This window comes from Salpingoeca rosetta (assembly GCF_000188695.1).
Source record: "Salpingoeca rosetta unplaced genomic scaffold supercont1.42, whole genome shotgun sequence".
NCBI classification, from domain to species: Eukaryota; class Choanoflagellata; order Craspedida; family Salpingoecidae; genus Salpingoeca; species Salpingoeca rosetta.
In genome coordinates this window covers 257,591-277,590 of record NW_004754892.1, presented here as the reverse complement: position 1 = coordinate 277,590, position 20,000 = coordinate 257,591, and the positions used below count along the sequence as shown (strand labels likewise).

The following is a 20,000-nucleotide window of genomic DNA, read 5'->3' as shown; positions in this document are numbered from 1 at the left end:
AGCGTGCGTTTGTACGTGTATGTGTGCGAGTGCGTTTGTACGTGTATGTGAGTGCGTGTGTGTATGTGTATGCCGGTACGGGAGGACCTCTGCGTGCACCAGCAAACTGACACACGCACAATTCAACACATCACCTCAGCCACAACTCCAACCACATCCACCTGTAAAATCTCTGCTCTCTTTGCACACACCAGTCTCGTCCCAGTTGTCAAAGAGCCGTGTTTTGATGTCTTCGACCTAACAGAGCATTATCATAGCAGCATTGGGAAAGCATGTGGCATGAGCGAAACGTACACAAACACAAACACACCACACACACTCAAGCGCGGTGACCTCATCATCCACACACACACCCATACAGCGAGATCATAACACACACACACCCACACACACACCCATTCCCTCGCCCCCACCCACACACCCACCTGGGATGCCGCGACGCGCGCGGGCTCCACTTGATCCATGTTGGGCGAAAACGACATGATGGCTGTCGCTGCACGGCACTGCGACACACCACACCAAACGTGCATGTACATGAGCGCATGCGCAATGACGTGCAAATACCAACGCAAACAAACAAGTTCTTACCCGTACAATCACACACACACACACACATTCACACGTGCTCCCGACAGGCTGTCCCCCACACCAACATGCACCCACGGACACACCAACATTCACCCCCCTCATCCCTCTCACACCCTCATCCCCGTCTCCATATTCGACCAACCAACCAACCAACCAATCGTCCGTTGCTGTTTTCGGTTTTGAATTTCTCCCGGAGGATCTTTGCGAGTTTTGCACAAGATAAGCATTTCCCTATTTATAGCACACAGCCTAGCTTGAGGCTTTTCCGAATCCGCCTTCCTGGTTTTTTTTTTTTTATTGTTGGGGGTCGAAAAGGCGGACACGACGCCGCGCAAGCAACGCGCGGCCGATAGTTTGCGAACATCTTTCGCATCACGCCACCGATTTCCTGTGCGCATCTTCAACGGATCGTCGCTGGGGAACAACAACAAAAAACAAAACAAAGGCCAGCAGAATCCAAACAGCAAGGCAACAAGCAAGGCAAAGAAGAAGCCACAAGAAACAAGCAAGAAGCAAAGCAAAAAGCAAGAGAGAAAGAGGAGCGGCAAGACACAGGAGGCATTACGCACCCGAGCCTGGCTTTGCGCTTGTTGTTTCGTTGTTGTCGTGGTAAGTCAAGTGTGTGTGTGTGTGTGTGTGTGCCTTGAGAGGTGTTCGTGTGTGTGCAGGTGTGTGTATGTGTACGTGCGTGTGCGTTGGCAGGTGGCGAGGGGAGAGTGGCCTCAACACTCGGCACTGAAGCACCTGTCTCTCCGTGTTCACATCCACACCCACACACGCACTCCCTTTCACACACACATACCTGGCTGTCGTTTGTTTTGATTTTTGTCCTTTGTCTTTGTGCTTTGCCTTGCCTGGCCTTGTCTGCCTGTCTGCTTCTTACTGCCGAACTTGCTTCTTGAGAGCTTGTTTGTGTTGTTTTGTTTTGGTTTGTTTTGTTTCTCCCGTGCCCGGTTCCCGTTCGCCTTCTCCCTGCAATCTTCCCACCGCCCTTCTACTCACCGATCCATTCCATTTGCCGCTGTTGCTTCATTCTCAACAGCACCACACTGCCTTCGTCTGTCCTTTGGTTATTTCAGCAGGTGCGTGCGTGTCGTGCGTGTGTCATGCGTGACTGTGAGCGGCACTGCCTTGTTCTGTCCTTGGATTTCTGCGGTGCTTCTTCGATCTCTGTGCTTGTCCACACCCCAGTTACCTTGCCGCCCCCACCGACCCTGCATCCATTCCAACACCCTTTTCCCCTTTGCGTGTCAAGTATCCTGCCGTGTTTCCAGTTCACATCATCGTCTTTGCTCACCAAACACGAACCACCAAAACACACACACACACACACACACACACACACACACACACACACACACACACACACACACACACACACACACACTTACAGATCCCTGCAAACAAGTGGCCTTCCAATCAATCAACCAACAGCCGAGAGCGAGCTGTAGTCCACGTTTTTTTTCCTCCCCGCCTTCCCACCTTCCTTTCCTCGCCTCCGTCTCCCTCGCCCGCTCTTCTCGTCGTCATTGTCTTCCTCCTCGTTCTTCTTCTTTGGTAGAGCGAGGAGCACATGGGTTGCCACTAGCTCACGCGCACGCACCCGAGCCCTCCATACTTCCAACCAACACCACCCAACCTACCAAGACCAATCTCAACACAGGGGCCGATCGATCGCACGCTACCTCCTCCCTTCTTCTTTACACTCGTGTTTGTTTTCCGACCACTTCAGCAGCTCAACACCAACCAAGAACTCCCCCTTCGTCCACACACACTCCCCCTTTCATTCCCTTGACTTCGCTTTTGACACGACCATCCAGGATGGACACGATGAATGTGCTCGCGGCGCTGGACGACCTCGACTCCATCTCCGGTAACCCGCACCAGCAGCAACAGCCGCCCCAGCACCAACACCAACACCACCAGCAACAACACCAGCACCACCACCACCAGCAGCACCACCAACACCAGCACCAACAGCAGCACCACCAACAGCAACACCACCAACAACAGCAGTACTCGCAGGCTGTGAATCGTTCCCGCAACAACTCGGAGAACACGCTGCCGCCGCCACCGCCACCGGTCACATCGCAGCCATCCATGCAGCAGAACCGCCGCCGATATGCAGAGGCCCTTCGCGGCGTCAGCTCCGATGACGGATCGGGCGCAACCACCACAACCACGGCGGCGACGACGACAACTGCGACAACTGCAGCCGCCACAGTCAACAGCGGCAGCGGCACCAGTGGTGATGGTGGCATGCCGGCGTCTCCGCTCCGCTCCACATCCTCCCTGTCGTCATCATCCCTCTCCCGCTCGCACTCGCAGTCGCACGCGCAGTCGCTGTCGTCGTCCACAGCAGGCGGCGCGGCCAACATGGGACAGCACGGCAGCACCAACGGCAGCACCAACGGCAGCAACGGCGGATACATGGGCGGTTTGGCCAACGGGGCCTCGCCATACATGGCCCCGTTCCCATCGCACCAAGGCGACTACGACTTCGGAAACACGAACACTGCCGGCGGCAGCAGCAACAACATGCACCTCCTCAAGCACCCGCACCCCATGCAGTCCCAACAGTCCCAGCAGTCCCAGCAGCAAGGGTACTATGGTGGCGGCATGAACGGCACCAGCGGCATGACACCGCCCTCATATCACCCGGGCAGCGACCACCGCTCGCAGTCGCCATCGTCATCCATGATGATGGGTGGTGGCGGCACGCGTGAGGTGCGCGCCAACTCCCTCCCGCCATCCGGCTACCAGCAGCAGCAGCAGCAGCAACAGCACATGCCAACGTTCCCGATGCAGTCGCCTCGTGCAAACGGGTCACAGTCGCCGCACCACCACATGCGCGGGCAGGCCGATGGCATGGATCCTGCGCACCTCCAATACCAGCAGCACGGCATGCCATACCAGCAGCAGCACGGTATGGGCATGGGACCAATGGGCGGTGGTGGTGGTGGTGGTGGTGGTGATGTGCGCACCACACGCTCCCAGTCGCTGTACGCGCCATCCGAACAACAGCAACACCAGCAGCAGCAACACGGTCACTCGTCGGCCACCAACCTCCTCTCCACACAACAGCAAATCATCCCAGGGTACGCGGTGCATGCGTGCGTGTGTGTGGTGTGTGTGTGTGTGCATGCATGCGTGCGTGGTATGTGTGTGTGTGGTGTGAAGGTTTGTTTTGTGTGGGCTTACTGATGTCTGCTCTTTACTCACGCGCGTTCATGCACATGCTTATTTTCATTTCATGTTTACTCCTGCGCGTTTGGTTGTGACTGACAGCAAAATGTTTGTTGGCGGCCTCAGCCCCGAAACCAATAGAGGTAAGACTTTGTCTTTGTTCGTTTGTTGGTATTGTTTGATATTGTTTGCATTGGCTGTGCTATTCATTCGTGTGCTTGCCTTCGTCCGCCTTGTTGCCATCTTCACACCTCCTCATCTTCACACATCCTCATCTTCACACCTCCTCATCTTCACACCTCCTCATCTTCAACACACACACACACACACACACACACACACACACACACAGACCGGCTGAAGGGGTACTTTTCGCGCTTCGGCGAAGTCGTCGACTGCGTGGTCATGACAGATGCAACCACAGGCCGCACAAGGTACATGGTGACAACTTCATGCACTGCTGATATCTACTAGACACACCCTCGCACTCTCACACTCACACACACACACACACACACTCACACTCACTCACTCACTCACTCACTCAGACACTCACTCACTCATACACTCACTCATTCATACACTCACTCACTCATACACTCACGCACAACCGCCACCCCCATCACCATCGGCCCCACGTGTGTGCAGGGGCTTTGGGTTTGTGACGTTCCGTGACGGGCGGTGCTGCGCCAAGGTGCTGCGGGAGCGGCCGCACATTATCGACGGGCGTGAAGTCGACCCGAAGATGGCCGTGCCGCGCGAGCAGATGGAGCAACACTCCCGGTCGTCGTCGGCGCCAGCCGCACCTCGAGGCAGGGTGGGCCGCTGCACTACACACACACACACACACGCACACACACACACACACACACACACACACACACACACGACACGACACACACACACACACACACAAAACTCGCGGAATCTCTACCCGGTAACCCCCGAGGCTTCCTGACCGTCGGGGCCCTGATGAGAGTGACAGACACCTAAGTCAACGATTTAGCTCGCCCAGGGTACAAATCGTCTCGATCGAAGCTACGGCTCCGTACGCTTGCGGGCGGATTACTACTTATAGAAATCGGGATGCATAGGACACACACGCACACACACACACACACACACACACACACACACACACGCACGCACACACACACACACACACATACACACACACACACACACACACACACACACACACATACACTCACACACACACACATGAACGCACACGTGCGTGGGTATGATCGCAAGTCGAGCGGTCGTGCGCGAACATCATCACATTGTCGATATTGCTTCCATGGCGCACGTGTGTGAATTCTCCATTCCGTTCGATTGTCGAACGCGTCAGCGCTCACACCCATGCGATTTTTGCCATATTGTTTCTATCAACCATCACACACACACACACATGTCGATATCCTTTGTTTGTCTCCTCCCCTTTTTTTTGCATGTGCAACGCGCCCCCCTGTCCTTGCTGCCATCCCCCTGGGCCCTGACACACACGCAACAACAACAACAACAACAACAACAACAACAACAACAACAACAACAATGTTCCGACGTCGCTGCTGTGCGTTTTATTTCTACGTTGACACGCGCGCATCAACGCGGTTTTGTTTGGTCCTCTCGTGTGTTACTAACTCGGGGCTCACCAACTGCCTCACTTTCACAAACAACGCCTCCCGCACCCCAATCACCATACACACACACCAACACGCACGCACACACACACACCAACACACACACACCACGCCACCCACATGTCACCAACTATTAACCACAAACCACATCACCACCCCCACCCCCTCCTGTTTCGCAGTCTGCCCGAAAGGTGTTTGTCGGTGGACTGCCATCCAACGCAACAGACGAGGCCCTGATTGGCTTCTTCTCAAACTTTGGCGAGATTGAGGAGGCAGTTGTCATCCACGACAAGCAGACTCGCCTCCCGCGCGGCTTTGGCTTTGTCACGTTTGTGTCGGAGCAGGTGGCGGAGCACGTTGTCTCACTGCACTACCACGACCTGCTCGGCAAGATGGTGGAGGTGAAGCGTGCCGAGCCCAAGGCAACCGATGGCAACCGCTCCCCAAGCAGGAACTACAGACAGCCAAGTACGTTAAGAACGGCCACGCATATGCATGCGTGCGTGCGTGCATGCATGCGTGCGTACGTGTGTGCGTGTGTGCCCGTGCGCGTTTGTAGCGTGAACACTTAACAGCACACGAACATCACGCTCATGTACTCACACATCTGCTGTTTCTTGACCGTCTTCCTTCCCGCACCCCCTGTTTCACCCCCTCCTACCACCACCACCCACCAGGCCACGGCCGGGCTGCCTCGACGCAGCGGTACGGGGGAGTGCCGCCACCGCCACTGCAGGACGCCGCAGGTCGCCAGCGGTCGTTCAGTGCTCGCGCGTGGTCCGATGCTGGACACGTGCCACCATCAGCAGCTCCCGGTGCTACTCCCATCAACACCCAGCAGCAGCAGCAGCAGCAGCAGCAGCACATGCTGGCGGCGCACGAGACGGCGGTTGGCAGGGCACGTTCCCGCTCTCTCCAGGCACAGCACGGTAGGATGCAACACGCGCCTTGCTTGCTTGGGCATGGGTGGGGTGTTGCTGTGTTTCTTCAGTGTTTGTTCGTGACTTTTTTTCTTTTCTTTTTTTTTTGTTGTTGTTGTTGTTTTAATTCGCTTCTTAGTGTCATTGTGGTTGTCGTCTGCGCCAAGTTTCTATTTGAAGCCCCTCTTTTCACACACCTCTCCATCTCACACCGCACCACCACCAACCGTCGCCATGAACCACAACAACGCCACCACTCCACTCCGCCCCTTGCAACTCGCCATTGCCTGCAGGCATGATTGACCCGGATGCGTACACGGCGGCGTACGGCGGGCCGTCGCCACTGGCGCAGGAGCAGCAGTGGTCCACTGCCGGACACGACATTGCAGACAGCATGGCTCGCCTGACCGTGTCACACCATCACCAGCAGCAGCCGTTTGGCGGTGCCATGGACGCACGCGGCGTGGCCCAGCAGCTCCACGGTGGTGGCAGCGGAGGATATGGCGCCCTTGAACCGCTGCAGCAGCTGCGCGATCTGCCTTCGCTCGGTAACAGCAGCAGCACCAACAACGGCAGCAGCAGCAGTGGCGGTGATGACATGCGCCAGCGCAGCCAACAGCAGCAGCAGCAGCGCATGATGACGCTCAACGAGATGCTGTACTACCAGCAGCCGGGCGCTGCCAGTGCACAGCAGCGGCGCGTGGCTCCGGGGTCGCCCCAGCAGATGGGCGGTGGGTTTGGCTCTCCGCAGTTCCAACCACACTACCCACAGCAACAGCAGCAGCAGCAGCAGCAGCAGCAGCAGCAGCGGCAGACGTCACAGTCTCCCATCCCCTCGCACACCCCGCCGCACCCCTACAGCCCACACCACCACCAGCAACAGCAGCAACGTGCAGCCATGATGGCACAGGAAGCTGCATTCCGGCAGCAACAGCAGCAGCAGCAGCAGCAGGCCGGAAGCATGCACTCGCTGTTGTCATCATCCTCGCCTTATGATGCGTTTGGCAGCCCTTTCTATGACATGTCGCCCGCCACCACCACCACCACCACCTCCGATGACGCCATGATGGAGCAGACGTTGCTTGCAAGCAGAGCGGCATGGGGCGTGACGGACGACGATGGTGAAGGCGATGGCGAAACGCACGTGGCCGTGGGCGCCGCCACCTCTGTCATTGCATCCATGACCACCATGAGTGATGATGACCGTGACAATGCCGGCAGCAGTCACCACGGCAGCATTGGCGATAATGAGTGATGCAATGGCTCCAATTGCACGTCGACCTCTTTGCGCGTGCGTGCGTGCGTGTCTCTCTCTCTCTCTCTCCCTATCCTCCCCCCCCCAACTCCTTTCTCTCTTTCCTCTTCGTCTTCCCAGTTTCAGTTGTAGTTGTCGTTCAAGAGCTCTTTGTGAGCAACCTTTACCCCCTTCCACCACGATGGCTGCTGTACGTGTGCATGTGCAGGTTGCTCTGTTGTGCGCATGGGTGTGACGTGACACCTCCACCTGCCCGTCAGTGTGCACCTGCCAACAGCCACGTGGGCAGTCGCGTTGTTTCATGTTCCTGCCACGCTTTCCCTTCAGCATAGATGTGTTTTTCGCTTTCTCTCTCTCTCAAGCGATGTTGTTTTTGTGGTTTCTTTCTTCTTCTTTTTTTTTCCATGTTGGCTTTGAGTTTGCCTTGGTCTAGCTACCCTCTCCTCTTCGCCTCTCTTACTTGTTTGTGTGTTTTGTATTGGTCAGCCGTTCGTTTCATTTTGGCATTAGCGCTTCCTATACTCCATCTAGCATCATCCCTTTCGCTGTTGCTGCTGCTACTACTTCTTTCCTCCCTCTACCAGCTTGGTCGTTAGCCCCCAACCCTCAGTTCGCTTCAGTTCCCACGCACCAGGTTCCGTTTGGTGTGTGTGTGTGTGTGTGTGTGTGTGTGTGTGTGTGTGTGTGTTTCCTTGGTTTTGGCGTGCTGTCGCATTGTTGATGTCGCTGTTGCGTGTTGTTTTTCTTTCCTTTATTGGTCGTTGTCGTTGTTGATCTCTCGTGCTTTCAAGACGTGTTTTCGCCTCAACAATTCGCCTGTAGTCGTTGATAGCATCTCTTTACCTCGACCCCTAAGTCTACCTCAACCTCCACCCTTACCTCACTCTCCTTCACGTTGCCTTCTATTGACAACTGCCCTTGTTGAAGTCGTTTGGTGGCTTGGTGGTTTGGTTCAGTATGGCCCAGTTCGTTGCCTCCCTCCAACCACACGCCACCGTGTGTCCGTCACCTCAGCCTTGGTGCTCTGCACGGTTCCGTGTTCATCCCTCCCTGTTCAGGATTCAGCACCCATTCAAGCTGCCAAGTGCACCCACGTGTTGCGTCGGCGTGGCGTTGGCAACTGCCACTTCATTTGTACCTGCCAACCATCCACACGCCAGCATCAGATGCGTGCACCATCATCGCTTGGTGATTAGTTCCTTTTTTCCTACATAATGTCGTCCCCGTTTTCACCGGGTCGCGCGTCTCCCTTGCTCTCGTGGCACACTGCACACAAAGCGTGGCTGGTTTTGTCTCTTGTTGGCCAGTTTCCCCTTTGGTTCCAATCCAACTCTGGTTGGGTGCTGATGTGCTGTGTTGTCGCCACCATATCCATATCGACATATAGCCGCTTCCCTTCGCCGCTGTGGCTGTGGTAGCATTCTCTCTTCCGTCTCTCTTTCACGCTTCATTCATTCGTTCATGCGTTTCGCTGAGCCGCTGTTTCGGTGATTTCCCTCTTTGGCCGCAGTACGTCATCCCCCTTTGCCCTATCTGAGAGTGTGTCCATGGGTCGATTTGATAATCCCCCGTTGTTGGTTTCCTTGGTTCGCTCTGCCCCCTTTATCCACCCGCGCAAGCATGCACACATGCACACACACTTGCACACATGCAGCCACGCATGCCCTGCATATGTGACGTGTGCTGTGTTGTGTCGCCATCACCCACCATCTCGCTCCAATGCCCTCTGCACTCCACATCCTGCGGCTGCTGCTGCTGCCTGCTGCTGTCAAAGCTTTCGCGTTGGCCCACGGAACTTGGTGGTGTGACGAGTGCATGTGGTTGGACTGCCTGGTAGTGTTGGTGGTGGTGTATTGTGTCTAGCGGTTGTGGTGGTGGTGACAGTTGACTTGCTTGCTGCTGATGATGACATGACACACGATTAGTTGCATTCCTTTCCTCTGGTTGTTGATTTGTTGATAGTTTGCACCTGTGCTGCTCACTGTCTGCAGTGCGGGTTGCGTACCGTGAATGTGCTATGCCCGGTATCGAGTGTTGCTTGGGTGTTGTGACAATGTACGTTGTTGTTTGTTGTTTGTTGTTTGATGATGGTGGTCGTATGTTCTTCCCCCTTCACGCCCAACTTCAAGTAAACCCACAATTAGCCCATCAGTGTGTGTGTGTGTGTGTGTGTGTGGGTGTGTGTGTGTGGGTGTGTGTGTGTGTGGTTGGATCAACGGCCCTCACGTTGCATCATGCATGCACCAAGCAAGACCCAGGTCTTTATTCACTGCCATGAACGAGCCAAGCCGAAAAAGGGGGGAGAAGAAACAACAGAGTTGATTGACACCAGGTGCATGCGTGCGTGCGTGTGTGCGTGTGTTTGTCAAAGAACAGCAGGACACCACGAGCACAGTCAGGGGTGAACAGGGGCAACGAAAGGGAAACGCAACAGTCAAGCTGGGGGCGAACAACACAGCTGACAGAAACAACTGCCAAGACACATGCCATGGGCAGAAGCGATAGAGGAGAGCGTGCAACTAGTGAGCGTATGCGTATGAGAAACAAGGAATCGACTGACAGACAATCACGCCACCACGCTGTGCCATTTTCAAGGCAGCAACAGCGCTTGTACGGGTCCTGTGAAACAAAAGGGGAGGGGGGAGGGAGGGAGTGACAGACACAAAACTAACAACAACTCGGGGAAACAAAGAACACAAAGGAAGACAAAACAAAGCCCAGAACCAAGGCCACGCAGCACCACCATGTGTCAGCCACCGCCACCACAACATTCCCCTCATTGGGGGTCTGATGCGATTGTATCAATCAAAACGAGTCTTGTCTGAATCTAACGAGGAAGCAAGTGTCTGCAAATTACGGGGAGTTGTGCTCTCGCCCCTCCCTGCCACACGCGCCATCGTAGATACAACAGACTGGTGGTAACAATCGTGTGGCGGGAGGGGGGTGGCACAGAGGGGGGCGGTGGTGGCGGTGCATGGAGTGGCGCAGCGCAACACGCGCACGTGCGTACGCGTGTGCGTGCGTGCTTGCGTGTGGTTGCGTGTTTGCGGGCATGCTAGGCGGAGACCGCTGAAGACGAATGGAAGACATCAACAGAACACGAGAAAGGGACAAGCAAAGGGGTTAACGAGGAGAGGATTGGTAAGCTGGTATGTGTCTGGTGGTGGAAGGGTGGGGGTGAAAACGGAGCTGGAAACTTGAAATGAAAATGGTAATGGGAGTGTGAATGTGAATGGGAATACTTGGGGGAGAACATGAGACGAGCCGAGTCCGAGAGAGGGGTGGGGGAGGGAAGGACTGCGGGGCAGCTGTGAATGAGGGAAGAAAGAGTGGTGATGGATGGATGGAGCGTTGATGGATAGAAGGCTTGTTGATGAATAGAAGGCTTGTTGGAGGATGGATGGATGGATGGATGGATGGACGGATGGATGGATGGATGGACGGGCGGGTGGTTGGTTGGCGGCTGTCATGTCGCGGTTACTTGGTAAAGCGCTCCTCAAGGCCCTTCCACACAACTGTGAAAGCACACACACACACACGCACACACAAACACACGCACACACAAACACACACACACACACACGCACACACAAACACACACACACACACATGCACACGCACACACACGCACACACACACGCAGAATCGTGCAAGTGAGAAAGGCTGTCGAAAACGATGCTTGAGATGGGAACAGAGGAGATTGGGCGCATCTGAGACGGAACAGACAAACGCGTGTACAACACCAGCAAGCAAAACAAACACACACACACACACACATACACACTCGCACACACGCACACATACACACTCGCACACTTGCCTGTGAACATCATGCCCTGCATGCCGTTGGCAATGAGACGGGTGCCGAGACCGCGGAAGAAGAGTCCAGAGACGCCGTCCTTGCTGATGACCTCGCGCACCGCCTGTACATACGTGATGGGCTTCGTGTGCGCCTGCTTGGTGACCTTGGTCACACGGATGGAGTTGCTGGTGGTGTCGGAGATGACAGACGAGCAGAACCCAATGGCGGCGCGGCGGGCAAGCTTCTGCTCACGGTGGTCGTTGTGGGTGGTGGGTCATGATGATGATGGGGTGTGGTGTTGGTATTGGTGTGAATGGGCGGCAATGATGAGGTGATGTACACACACATACAAACAAACAAACACACAAACAAACAAACAAACAAACACACAAACAAACACACAAACAAACATACAAACAAACACACAAACAAACACACAAACAAACAAACACACACAAACAAACATACAAACAAACACACACAAACAAACAGATACAGACAGAAACAGACGCACCGCCCACTTGTCCTCTGCCTCTGGGATGGTGGCGTTGAGGTAGTTGAACGTGGCAAACCAGGGAAAGTGGCCCACAAACGTGGCAGAGAGCGCAGCGAGGGAGCCGTGGTACAGCACGCGCGGGCCACCAGCCTACACCCGGGGGTCAGGGCACGGGGTGTTGCGGGAAGGGGGGGGGGGAGATGGTGGTGATGATGATGGGGTTGATGAATGAGTGGCAATGGATGGATGGTTGAGGGCGGTGGTCGAGTGAGCGGATGAGTGGTTTCGGATTCGCGCAGAACACACGTTAACACGAGCACACCAGTGCACAAGCAAGCAGGCGCCGGGCGTCATGGGACATGTTTGCTGCTGCCAGCAATACCTTGAGCTTTGCGCGGAGCTTGGTCATGCCATCGTGACCCTCAACCTGTGGTTGGTTGGTTGGTTGGTAGGGAGGGCAGTTGGTTGAGTTGCCACGCATTCGAGCGTTGCACAAGGGGAAGAGAGAAAGAAACAAGGACAGAGACAGAGACAGAGACAGAGAGAGAAAGACAGAAACAGAGACAGAGACAGAGACAGAGATGGAGCGTGTGCGTGTGTGTGTGATAAAGCATGCGCTCACATCCACTGGGAAATCATGAATGCAAACACATACACAAACACATACACAAACATACACACACACATACATACACGCTCACAAATCATACACACACACAAATCATCACAGGCGCACCTGCATGACGGTCTTGAGCGTGTCGATGGGCATGAGGACGACGCGCCAAAGGGCGGCAGTGCCAGATGCAGCCACCGTCTTCACGGCAACGGGGAGCGAGCGCGTGCTCTCGTACGAGTCGAGCAGCGTGAGGATGCCCGTGTTGGCCGCCGTGTCGCCAAATCGCGACAGCGGTCCCTGCAGCAGCGCTGGCCCAATGCCCCGGTAGAAGCGCAGCACGCCACCCTGTGTGTGCATATGTGTGTGTGTGTGTGTGTGTGTGGTGTAAGGAGGGGAACATCAGAACAAAGGATTTGTGGACGGCTGAAAAAAGCAATCGCAACACACACACACACACACACACACACACACACACACACACACACACACACACACAGCACAACAAAGGCACTTGCGTTTCGCGCCCCGCACCTGCTTGTAAAGCGCCTTGATGGCAGCGGGGGTGCTGGTGCCATAGCGGTACCTGTTGTTGTCATGTACCGTGTTCTCAGGGTGAGAAAAAGCAAACCTGCAACACACACACACACACGCACACACACACACACACACAACTTGCCAACCAAGCACCTCAATCTACCACGATACGTACTGGTAGTTCATTGTGGTGCGCAGCCACATGAGGGTGCACACTTGAGTGACCTGCAATTTGCGTGCGTGCATGGTGGAGACACCGAACGAAGCCAAAAGGGAGAGTAGCGGTGACGAGTGAGAAGTTGAAGTTGATTGGCCAACCAGCATGGCATGGCAAAGACGATGCAACACAAAACCACGCACCATGGCTGCAGCGCCGGCGCCACCGCCGCCAAGAGCGCGCTTGCCTGCCTTGGCAAGCACCTGTCGTGATGCAAACAAACAGCGTGTGTGTGTGTGTGTGTGTGTGTGTGTGTGTGTGTGTGTGTGTGTGTGTGTGTGTGTGTGTGTGTGTGTGTGTGTGTGTGTGTGGGTGTGTTTGTGTGGAGCAGTGCAAAGGGTGAGACGGGAGGACGTCAGCAACAGATACGTGGTGAAGAAGCAACACAAGCTGCAGCGCGTGCAAACACACCCACACACGCACACATGCACACGAAAACACGCGCGCGCATGCATCGATTGCAACATCACATTGACGCCACAACAAGCACGACATACACACGCCACACCTCCTGGACCGAGGGTGGGGTTGAGGTATCCTTGGTTGCCATCGTTGTTTGCGAGTCGTGTGTGCGTGTGTGTGTGTGTGTGTGTGGGTGTTGGTCTGTCAACAGCAACGAGTCACTGGGGAACTGTCTCTAGCTTATCCTTTTGGCTTGGTCTGGAGGACGACGATGAAATGACGACGGATGGTGCAGACAAAAGGTGATGTGAAGTAACAAGGTGAGGCAGGAAAAGAGAATGGCAAGCAAGCAAGAAGCACGAGATGGCTGCATTCATGTCACCCAAACAACGGCAAGCACATGCTCGTGGTTGGCGCGTGTTGCTGGTTCGTTTGGGCGGTTGGAGGAGCACACACCACAAGCACAACAAGCACGGCTGGCACGAAGAGAAGGCAAGAAGGCAAGCAAGCAAAACACCTCTGCCACCACACCGAGAGTGCATGCAAAGAATGGCCGCTTGTTCTATCGCAAACGGGACAAGATGCAGGCCGTGTCCTTACTCAAGCCCAACTTGAAGAAATGTGGGTAAAGATATAGTTGAAAAACGGTGTCATCGATACGTTGCGCGAAGGCCATTCGGGGCACCGTAGTGGGCGGGTGAAGAACATTTGCGAATGTTTTAAAAGATTTGGACGTGTGGAGGAAACAATTGCGCAATGATGACGAACGATGACGCGCTCACTCTCCCGCCAACAGTTTTGATGCGAGGTGTGCGAGGTGACAATGAGTGGGTGAGGTGCGTGAGGTGCGTGAGGTGTGCAGGTGGCTGGGATGATGAAGAGACAGCGAACAAGAGGCACACACAAACAAACACAAACACGCACGCACACACAGGGTGCGTGCGCGCTAGCCAACCGGCATGGTTGCTGTTGTCCCAACATTGCCACCGCTGCTGTTGCTGGTATTGCTGGTGCTGGTGCTGACGACGCTGTGATGGGGATATGCGTTGACATACGCCACAATGGCATCGGCCGTCACGGGCGCGTGCGCGGAGAAGAGCGCGTCAACAAACGCCACCACCTGTGCAAAAGTCCACGCTTCAGTTAGGTGTGGCGCTCGGGTCAGCGATGTCAGCTTGAGCGCAAACGGAGGTAGCTCTGTCGGGGTGAAGCTGCTTGCGTCAAGGCGACCACCAAACCCCACGCCGTGGCCATTGGTGCCGCCTGTGGTTGCGTAATTGCCGCCGTGCTGCCCAGCAGGTGTGGCGGGCGCAACACCCGGGTGCAACCCATGCGAACCACCAAGAGCACCACCAACACCGCCGCTGGAAGCAGGCAGCGTGGTTGATGGCATGGCAGCGTCAGGTGCGCCCGTGTGGCCCACCGCCATGGGTGCTGTTGCTGGCACAAACAAAGTCGCAGGCTGCTGCTGCTGCTGCTGCTGCTGCTGCTGCTGCTGCTGCTGCTGCTGCTCATGGTGATGATGGTGATGGTGATGATGGTGCGTGTGAAGCACACCGCGGTCTCGGTCAACAACAGCTCCGTGTGCCTGCTGCTGCTGGTGCTGCTGATGATGCTGGCGCTGATGATGCTGATGCTGGTGATGCTGGTGTCTGAGGGGAGTGGTTGCGGTGGATGGGGCGGTCGATGTGTGAGGTGTTGCAAACACGGACCCTGCCGTGAGCTTGCTCATGCACGTTTCGATGTGTTTCTGCGCCCGGTGCACGTCAAGGAAGCGCATCCCAACGTGGCACCCATTGCACGTCGCCCTGGTGACGTTGCGAGGTTGGTAAACACGATGTTGATCATGGTGAGCGTGGTGTTGATCGTGGAGGGTGGTGTGTTCGTGGTGGGGTGATGGCAGCTGGGATGCACATGTGTGTTTGCAAAACACCATGACTACGACTTCAACCGCACCATAATCGCATGCACGCAGTTCAAGGCACGTTCCGCACACACGCACACACACACACACACACACAATTGTACAAAACTAATACAACAACAACAACAACAACAACAACAACAACAACAACAACAACAACAACAACAACAACAACAACAACGACGACGACGACGACGACGACGACGACGACGACGACGACGACAACAACAACAACAACAACTTAAACAACAACAACTTAAACAACAACAACTTAAACAACAACAACTTAATCAACTTAAACAACAACAACAACAACAACAACAACAACAACAACAACAACACTGCAGCAGCTGCTCACATGATGAGGGGCCTGTTCCTGCCCGATCGCCGCTGGTATGTGACCGAGTGCACGGTGAAGCCGAGGGCGGTCAGGTGCTGCCGCAGCGTCGACGCATCCCACCGCGGTCGCCCCTTTGACTTCTTCCCCGATGCCAAGGATGATGACGATGATGGTGTTGATGGTGTTGCTGTTGCTGCTGCTGTTGCTGGCGTCGATGACGACGTGGGCTGAGTGGCATGTGGGGTTGTGGGCGTGGCAGATGCTGCGCTGGTTGGCGGTGCTGTTGTGGCTGTTGCTTCTGTCGATGATGATGATGCTTCTTCTGATGGTGATGACACTGCCGGCGCTGCTGTTGCACCTGGCCTGGCGCTCGTCGGTGTTGCGAGTCTTGGTGTCTGAGGGGATGTGTCTGTTGGTCGCACCTTGCGCGCATGCACGTCACCGCCATCGTCATTGTCGTTATTGTCATCGTCATCGTCATGATCATGATCACGGCTCGACGCTCCCGCCTCGGATGCCGTTCGCTTCGCTGACGAACGTTGTTGTTGTTGTTGCTGTTGTTGTTGTTGTTGTTGTTGTTGTTGTTGTTGTTGTTGTTGTTGTTGTTGTTGTTGTTGTTGTTGTTGTTGTTGCTGCTGCTGCTGCTGTTGCATGGTTGGGTGTGTGCCAGCAGTAGCGCTATCACTGGTTGGGCTGTGCGCCTCAGCAGAGGCCGGAGCCACGCTGGCACCTGTTGATGTCGACGATAACGCCACTGATGTCACAAGAGGTTGCGTCTCTGCTGCTGTAGCTGCTGGTGTTGCTGTAGCTGTAGCTGGCGTGCTTGGTGTTGACGATGCTGTTGCTGTTGATGCGGATGGCGGGTGGGGCGCCTGTGTTCCCTCGCCACCATGTGCGGCCGGCACCATTGCGCCCACTGCTCCCACTGCTGCCGCAGCACGGGGCACAGATGCAATCAGCGGCTGTGCATGCACGTCGTCATGACGCGAAAGTGATGGCGTCGATGTTGTTGGTGGCGGTGGTGGCACTGCTGGTGCCGCTGCCGTTGTCGATGATGATGATGATGATGATGATGATGATGATGATGATGATGTGGGCGCATGCACATGCGATGATGACGACGATGACAACGACGACGACGGCAGTGTCCCGCCCGTTGTCCCGTGGTGGTGGTATGGCTGCTGGTGCTGCGCGTGTTGCAACTGCTGCTGCGTTTGCTGTGGATAGTGGTGTTGGTGTTGGTGATGCTGGTGGTGATGGTGGTGTGTGGTTTGAGGCAACGACACAAGCGGTGACAGCGGCTCGCTGCTGGTGCTGGTGTTCGCACACAGGTTCATGCTCGTGGGGAGGCTGGAAGGGGGTGCACCAGATGTTGCTGCTGCGATGGTGGCTGTTGGCAGTGCTGTTGCCGTCGTCGTTGTTGCTGCTGCTGACGTCACTGCTGGTGTTGTTGATGACGCATATGGATGGTGTGTCATCATTTCCTTCTCACCCTCACCTTGCGGCTGGTGCTGTTGTTGTTGTTGTTGTTGTTGTTGTTGTTGTTGTTGTTGTTGTTGTTGTTGTTGTTGTTGCTGTTGTTGTTCATGCTGCTGTTGTTGATGTTGTTCCTGTTGTCCACCTGTGTGGTCGTCGTGGCGGTGGCATGTTGATGACGATGACGACGATGGTGGTGGTGGTGGTGCACTGCCATTGCCACTGCCACTGGCATTGGTACTGGTGTCAGAAATGGTCATGTTGTTGTTGTTGTTGTTGTTGTTGCTGTTGTTGTTGTTGTTGTTGTTGTTGTTGTTGTTGTTGTTGTTGTTGTTGTTGCCGTTTGCAACATCACCGGCAGCAGAAGAAGTGGCAGCAGTCGGCACACGCGATGATGAGCCCGCATACTGTTGCTGATCCTGCTCTTGCTGTTGCTGCTGACCTTGTTGCTGTTCCTCGTGTTGTCGCCCCTGTTGCCCTGCTTGTTGTTGCCCCTGCTGTTCCACTTGCTGTTGCTGTTGCTGCTGTTCCGCTTGCACAGCACCCTCTCTGTGTTGGCCCTGCCGTTGCTTCTGCTGTTGTTGCTTCTGCTGTTGTTGCTTCTGTTGTTGTTGTTGCCGCTGCTTCTGTGGCGGTGGCGGTGTCGGCGTGTTGTCAAGTGAGAATGTGAGCGTGGTGAACATATACCCAGCGCCCGTCGTCATGGGAAAGAGCGCAGAGAGGTTGCGCGGGCACACGCCCACAGGAATCGCAATCTCCGTGTACAGCGGACAGTGTGCCAGCGACTGCGTGAGCGTGGCAAAGAAGCACGACGAGGAGAGGTCGAGGTCGTTGTAAAGAATGGCGGCAACAGCGCCCAGACGTTGAACACACGCAATGCGCACGGCAACAGCATGTGCACCCGTGTAGGCGAGCTGCAGCGGCAGGCGCACGTGCGCCTCGCGTGCCATGGCCACTTGCCAAAACGGGAAGGTGGAGAGCGGGATAACGGCCACGCGGTTGCGAATCATCAGCAGCGTCTTGCGAAGATGCTCGCATGCGAATGCCTCCTCCACCACAGCCTGCACCTGAATTGCAGCAAGCTCGCCGCCAACAAGCACTTGCAGCAGTCGCTGCTGTCTCTCCTGTTGCTCCTGCTGCCGCTCCTCTTTCTGCTCGTTGGTGGGGTTGGCGGGTAGCGGCGGTGGCGTCTGCAGCATGGTCACGCCAAACCTGCCGTTGATCACCATGGGCGGCGCTTTGAGGGACAGCAGAGGTGGTGTCATGCACCCCACTTCAAGCGCACGCTGCATGCGCAGCGATCGCTCGCTCTCGGTCGTTGCTGTGCTGACAAAGTCGATGACGGCGTCGCTGATGTCCAGCGCGTTGCCTTCCGAGGACGAGAACTTCTTCTTCGGGTGCGGCTTCAGCACCATAAGGCGTGCACCTTGCGATGCAACGTGCTGTGCAGAGAACGTGGGCCATGTTTCCGCCGTCAGGTCCACCACAACGCCTCCGCCGCCATCCAGCACAAACGCATATGGCTTCCAGTACCCGCCGCGTTTCAGCGACGACACAAAGCCCTGGTTGCCCAAAACGCACGCACGCGCACAAGCACACACGCACACATGCACATTGAATTGTCAGACACGTGAGGTGTGAGTTGTGTGTGTGTGTGTGTGTGTGTGGGGGGGGGGGGGGGTTTGTTGTGTTGGGGAAGAGACACAACCATCAAGACACCAACGGCGAGACACCAACGGCGAGACACCAACAGCGAGACACCAGCGGCGAGACACCAACAGCGAGACACGCTATTGCCCCACAACAGAAAGAGCGCACAGACGCAGTGACACCGCTCCACAACTCCTTCATGGCACATTTTCCCTCTTCCTTGCCGACCTCGTAGTCGATGCGGTACGGTATGAGCTCGTTTGAGCCCGTGTTCATCACCTGCAGCACCACAGAGTGCTCCATCTTCTCGTGCGTGCGTGTGTGTGTGTGTGTGTGTGTGTGTCTTTTGGACAGTTGCGGTTGTTGGCTTTTGCCCAACACAACAACCTGGGAAAGAAAAATTTACCAACAACGGTCATTTGCTACGCTTTATGCTGTTGTGTAACACAATTACATCGGTGCAATTCGGTGCATCGAATCCGGCAGGACGAAAAACCAGCAGCGCGCATTTTGGAATGTTGTTGGCAACAGGGAACAAGGTGACAACGTGCTGTGCTTGTTGTGGCGTGAAGGTTTGGGGGTGGAGGAACGCACAAGGGAGCGAGTCTGCTGCTTGGGCACTGCTGCTGCTGCTCGTGCTGCTTGGTAACACTTGCTCCGCTTTTCTTTGTATTGCTCCATTGAAGGCGATAAAACGGTGCTGCGGACCAGCGAGAAAGACGTGAACAGCAAAGCCACAACATCAACGAGTTGATTGTTCAATTGATCGAACACCCATCCAACCACAGCGATCCCACATCAACCACCAATCATGTCGACTGTCGAGGCAATGAAGTCGCTCACCCGCGTCAACAGCAACCAGGTGTGTATATTTGTGTGTGTGTGTGTGTGTGTGTGTGTGTGTTAGTGTGTGTGTGTGTGTGTGTGTGTGTGTGTGTGTGTGTGTGTGGT

The 20,000-nt window shown here is 55.4% G+C and overlaps 5 protein-coding genes across 5 annotated transcripts in view; 2 read left to right on the top strand and 3 right to left on the bottom strand.

Moving 5' to 3' along the window:
• PTSG_11273 (uncharacterized protein) overlaps positions 1–813 on the bottom strand; it is an 11,834-nt gene extending 11,021 nt beyond the window's left edge. The window contains exons 1-3 of the mRNA XM_004987713.1: positions 743–813; positions 426–503; positions 192–237 (exon numbers count right to left, since the gene is read on the bottom strand). Of these exons, the coding sequence (XP_004987770.1) occupies positions 192–237; positions 426–482 (103 nt within the window). The 5' untranslated portion in view covers positions 483–503; positions 743–813. The remainder of the gene's footprint in view (positions 1–191; positions 238–425; positions 504–742) is intronic.
• Positions 814–2,409: 1,596 nt separating this feature from the next.
• Positions 2,410–9,740, top strand: PTSG_11272 (RNA-binding protein Musashi-1; the record flags this gene model as incomplete). The annotated part of the gene is made up of 7 exons (XM_004987712.1): positions 2,410–3,686; positions 3,877–3,917; positions 4,127–4,208; positions 4,423–4,591; positions 5,597–5,885; positions 6,095–6,346; positions 6,631–9,740. The coding sequence occupies 7 exons, from the start codon at positions 2,410–2,412 to the stop codon at positions 7,590–7,592; spliced, it is 3,072 nt and encodes a 1,023-aa protein (XP_004987769.1). The 3' UTR covers positions 7,593–9,740.
• A 99-nt stretch (positions 9,741–9,839) lies between these two features.
• On the bottom strand, positions 9,840–14,199 carry PTSG_11271 (MC family transporter). Its single transcript, XM_004987711.1, has 9 exons — positions 13,766–14,199; positions 13,401–13,460; positions 13,216–13,265; positions 13,038–13,089; positions 12,627–12,851; positions 12,273–12,317; positions 11,909–12,040; positions 11,413–11,638; positions 9,840–11,107 (listed from the first exon to the last, which is right to left on the bottom strand). Exons 1-9 carry the CDS (start codon positions 13,805–13,807, stop codon positions 11,070–11,072), a joined length of 870 nt encoding a protein of 289 aa, XP_004987768.1. The 5' UTR covers positions 13,808–14,199; the 3' UTR covers positions 9,840–11,069.
• Positions 14,200–14,351: 152 nt separating this feature from the next.
• Positions 14,352–19,386, bottom strand: PTSG_11270 (uncharacterized protein). The gene is made up of 3 exons (XM_004987710.1): positions 19,278–19,386; positions 15,942–18,961; positions 14,352–15,467 (listed from the first exon to the last, which is right to left on the bottom strand). Exons 1-3 carry the CDS (start codon positions 19,350–19,352, stop codon positions 14,606–14,608), a joined length of 3,957 nt encoding a protein of 1,318 aa, XP_004987767.1. The 5' UTR covers positions 19,353–19,386; the 3' UTR covers positions 14,352–14,605.
• A 180-nt stretch (positions 19,387–19,566) lies between these two features.
• Positions 19,567–20,000, top strand: part of PTSG_11269 (uncharacterized protein) — a 4,105-nt gene continuing 3,671 nt past the window's right edge. The window contains exons 1-2 of the mRNA XM_004987709.1: positions 19,567–19,588; positions 19,736–19,911. Coding sequence (XP_004987766.1) covers positions 19,861–19,911 — 51 coding nt within the window. The 5' untranslated portion in view covers positions 19,567–19,588; positions 19,736–19,860. The remainder of the gene's footprint in view (positions 19,589–19,735; positions 19,912–20,000) is intronic.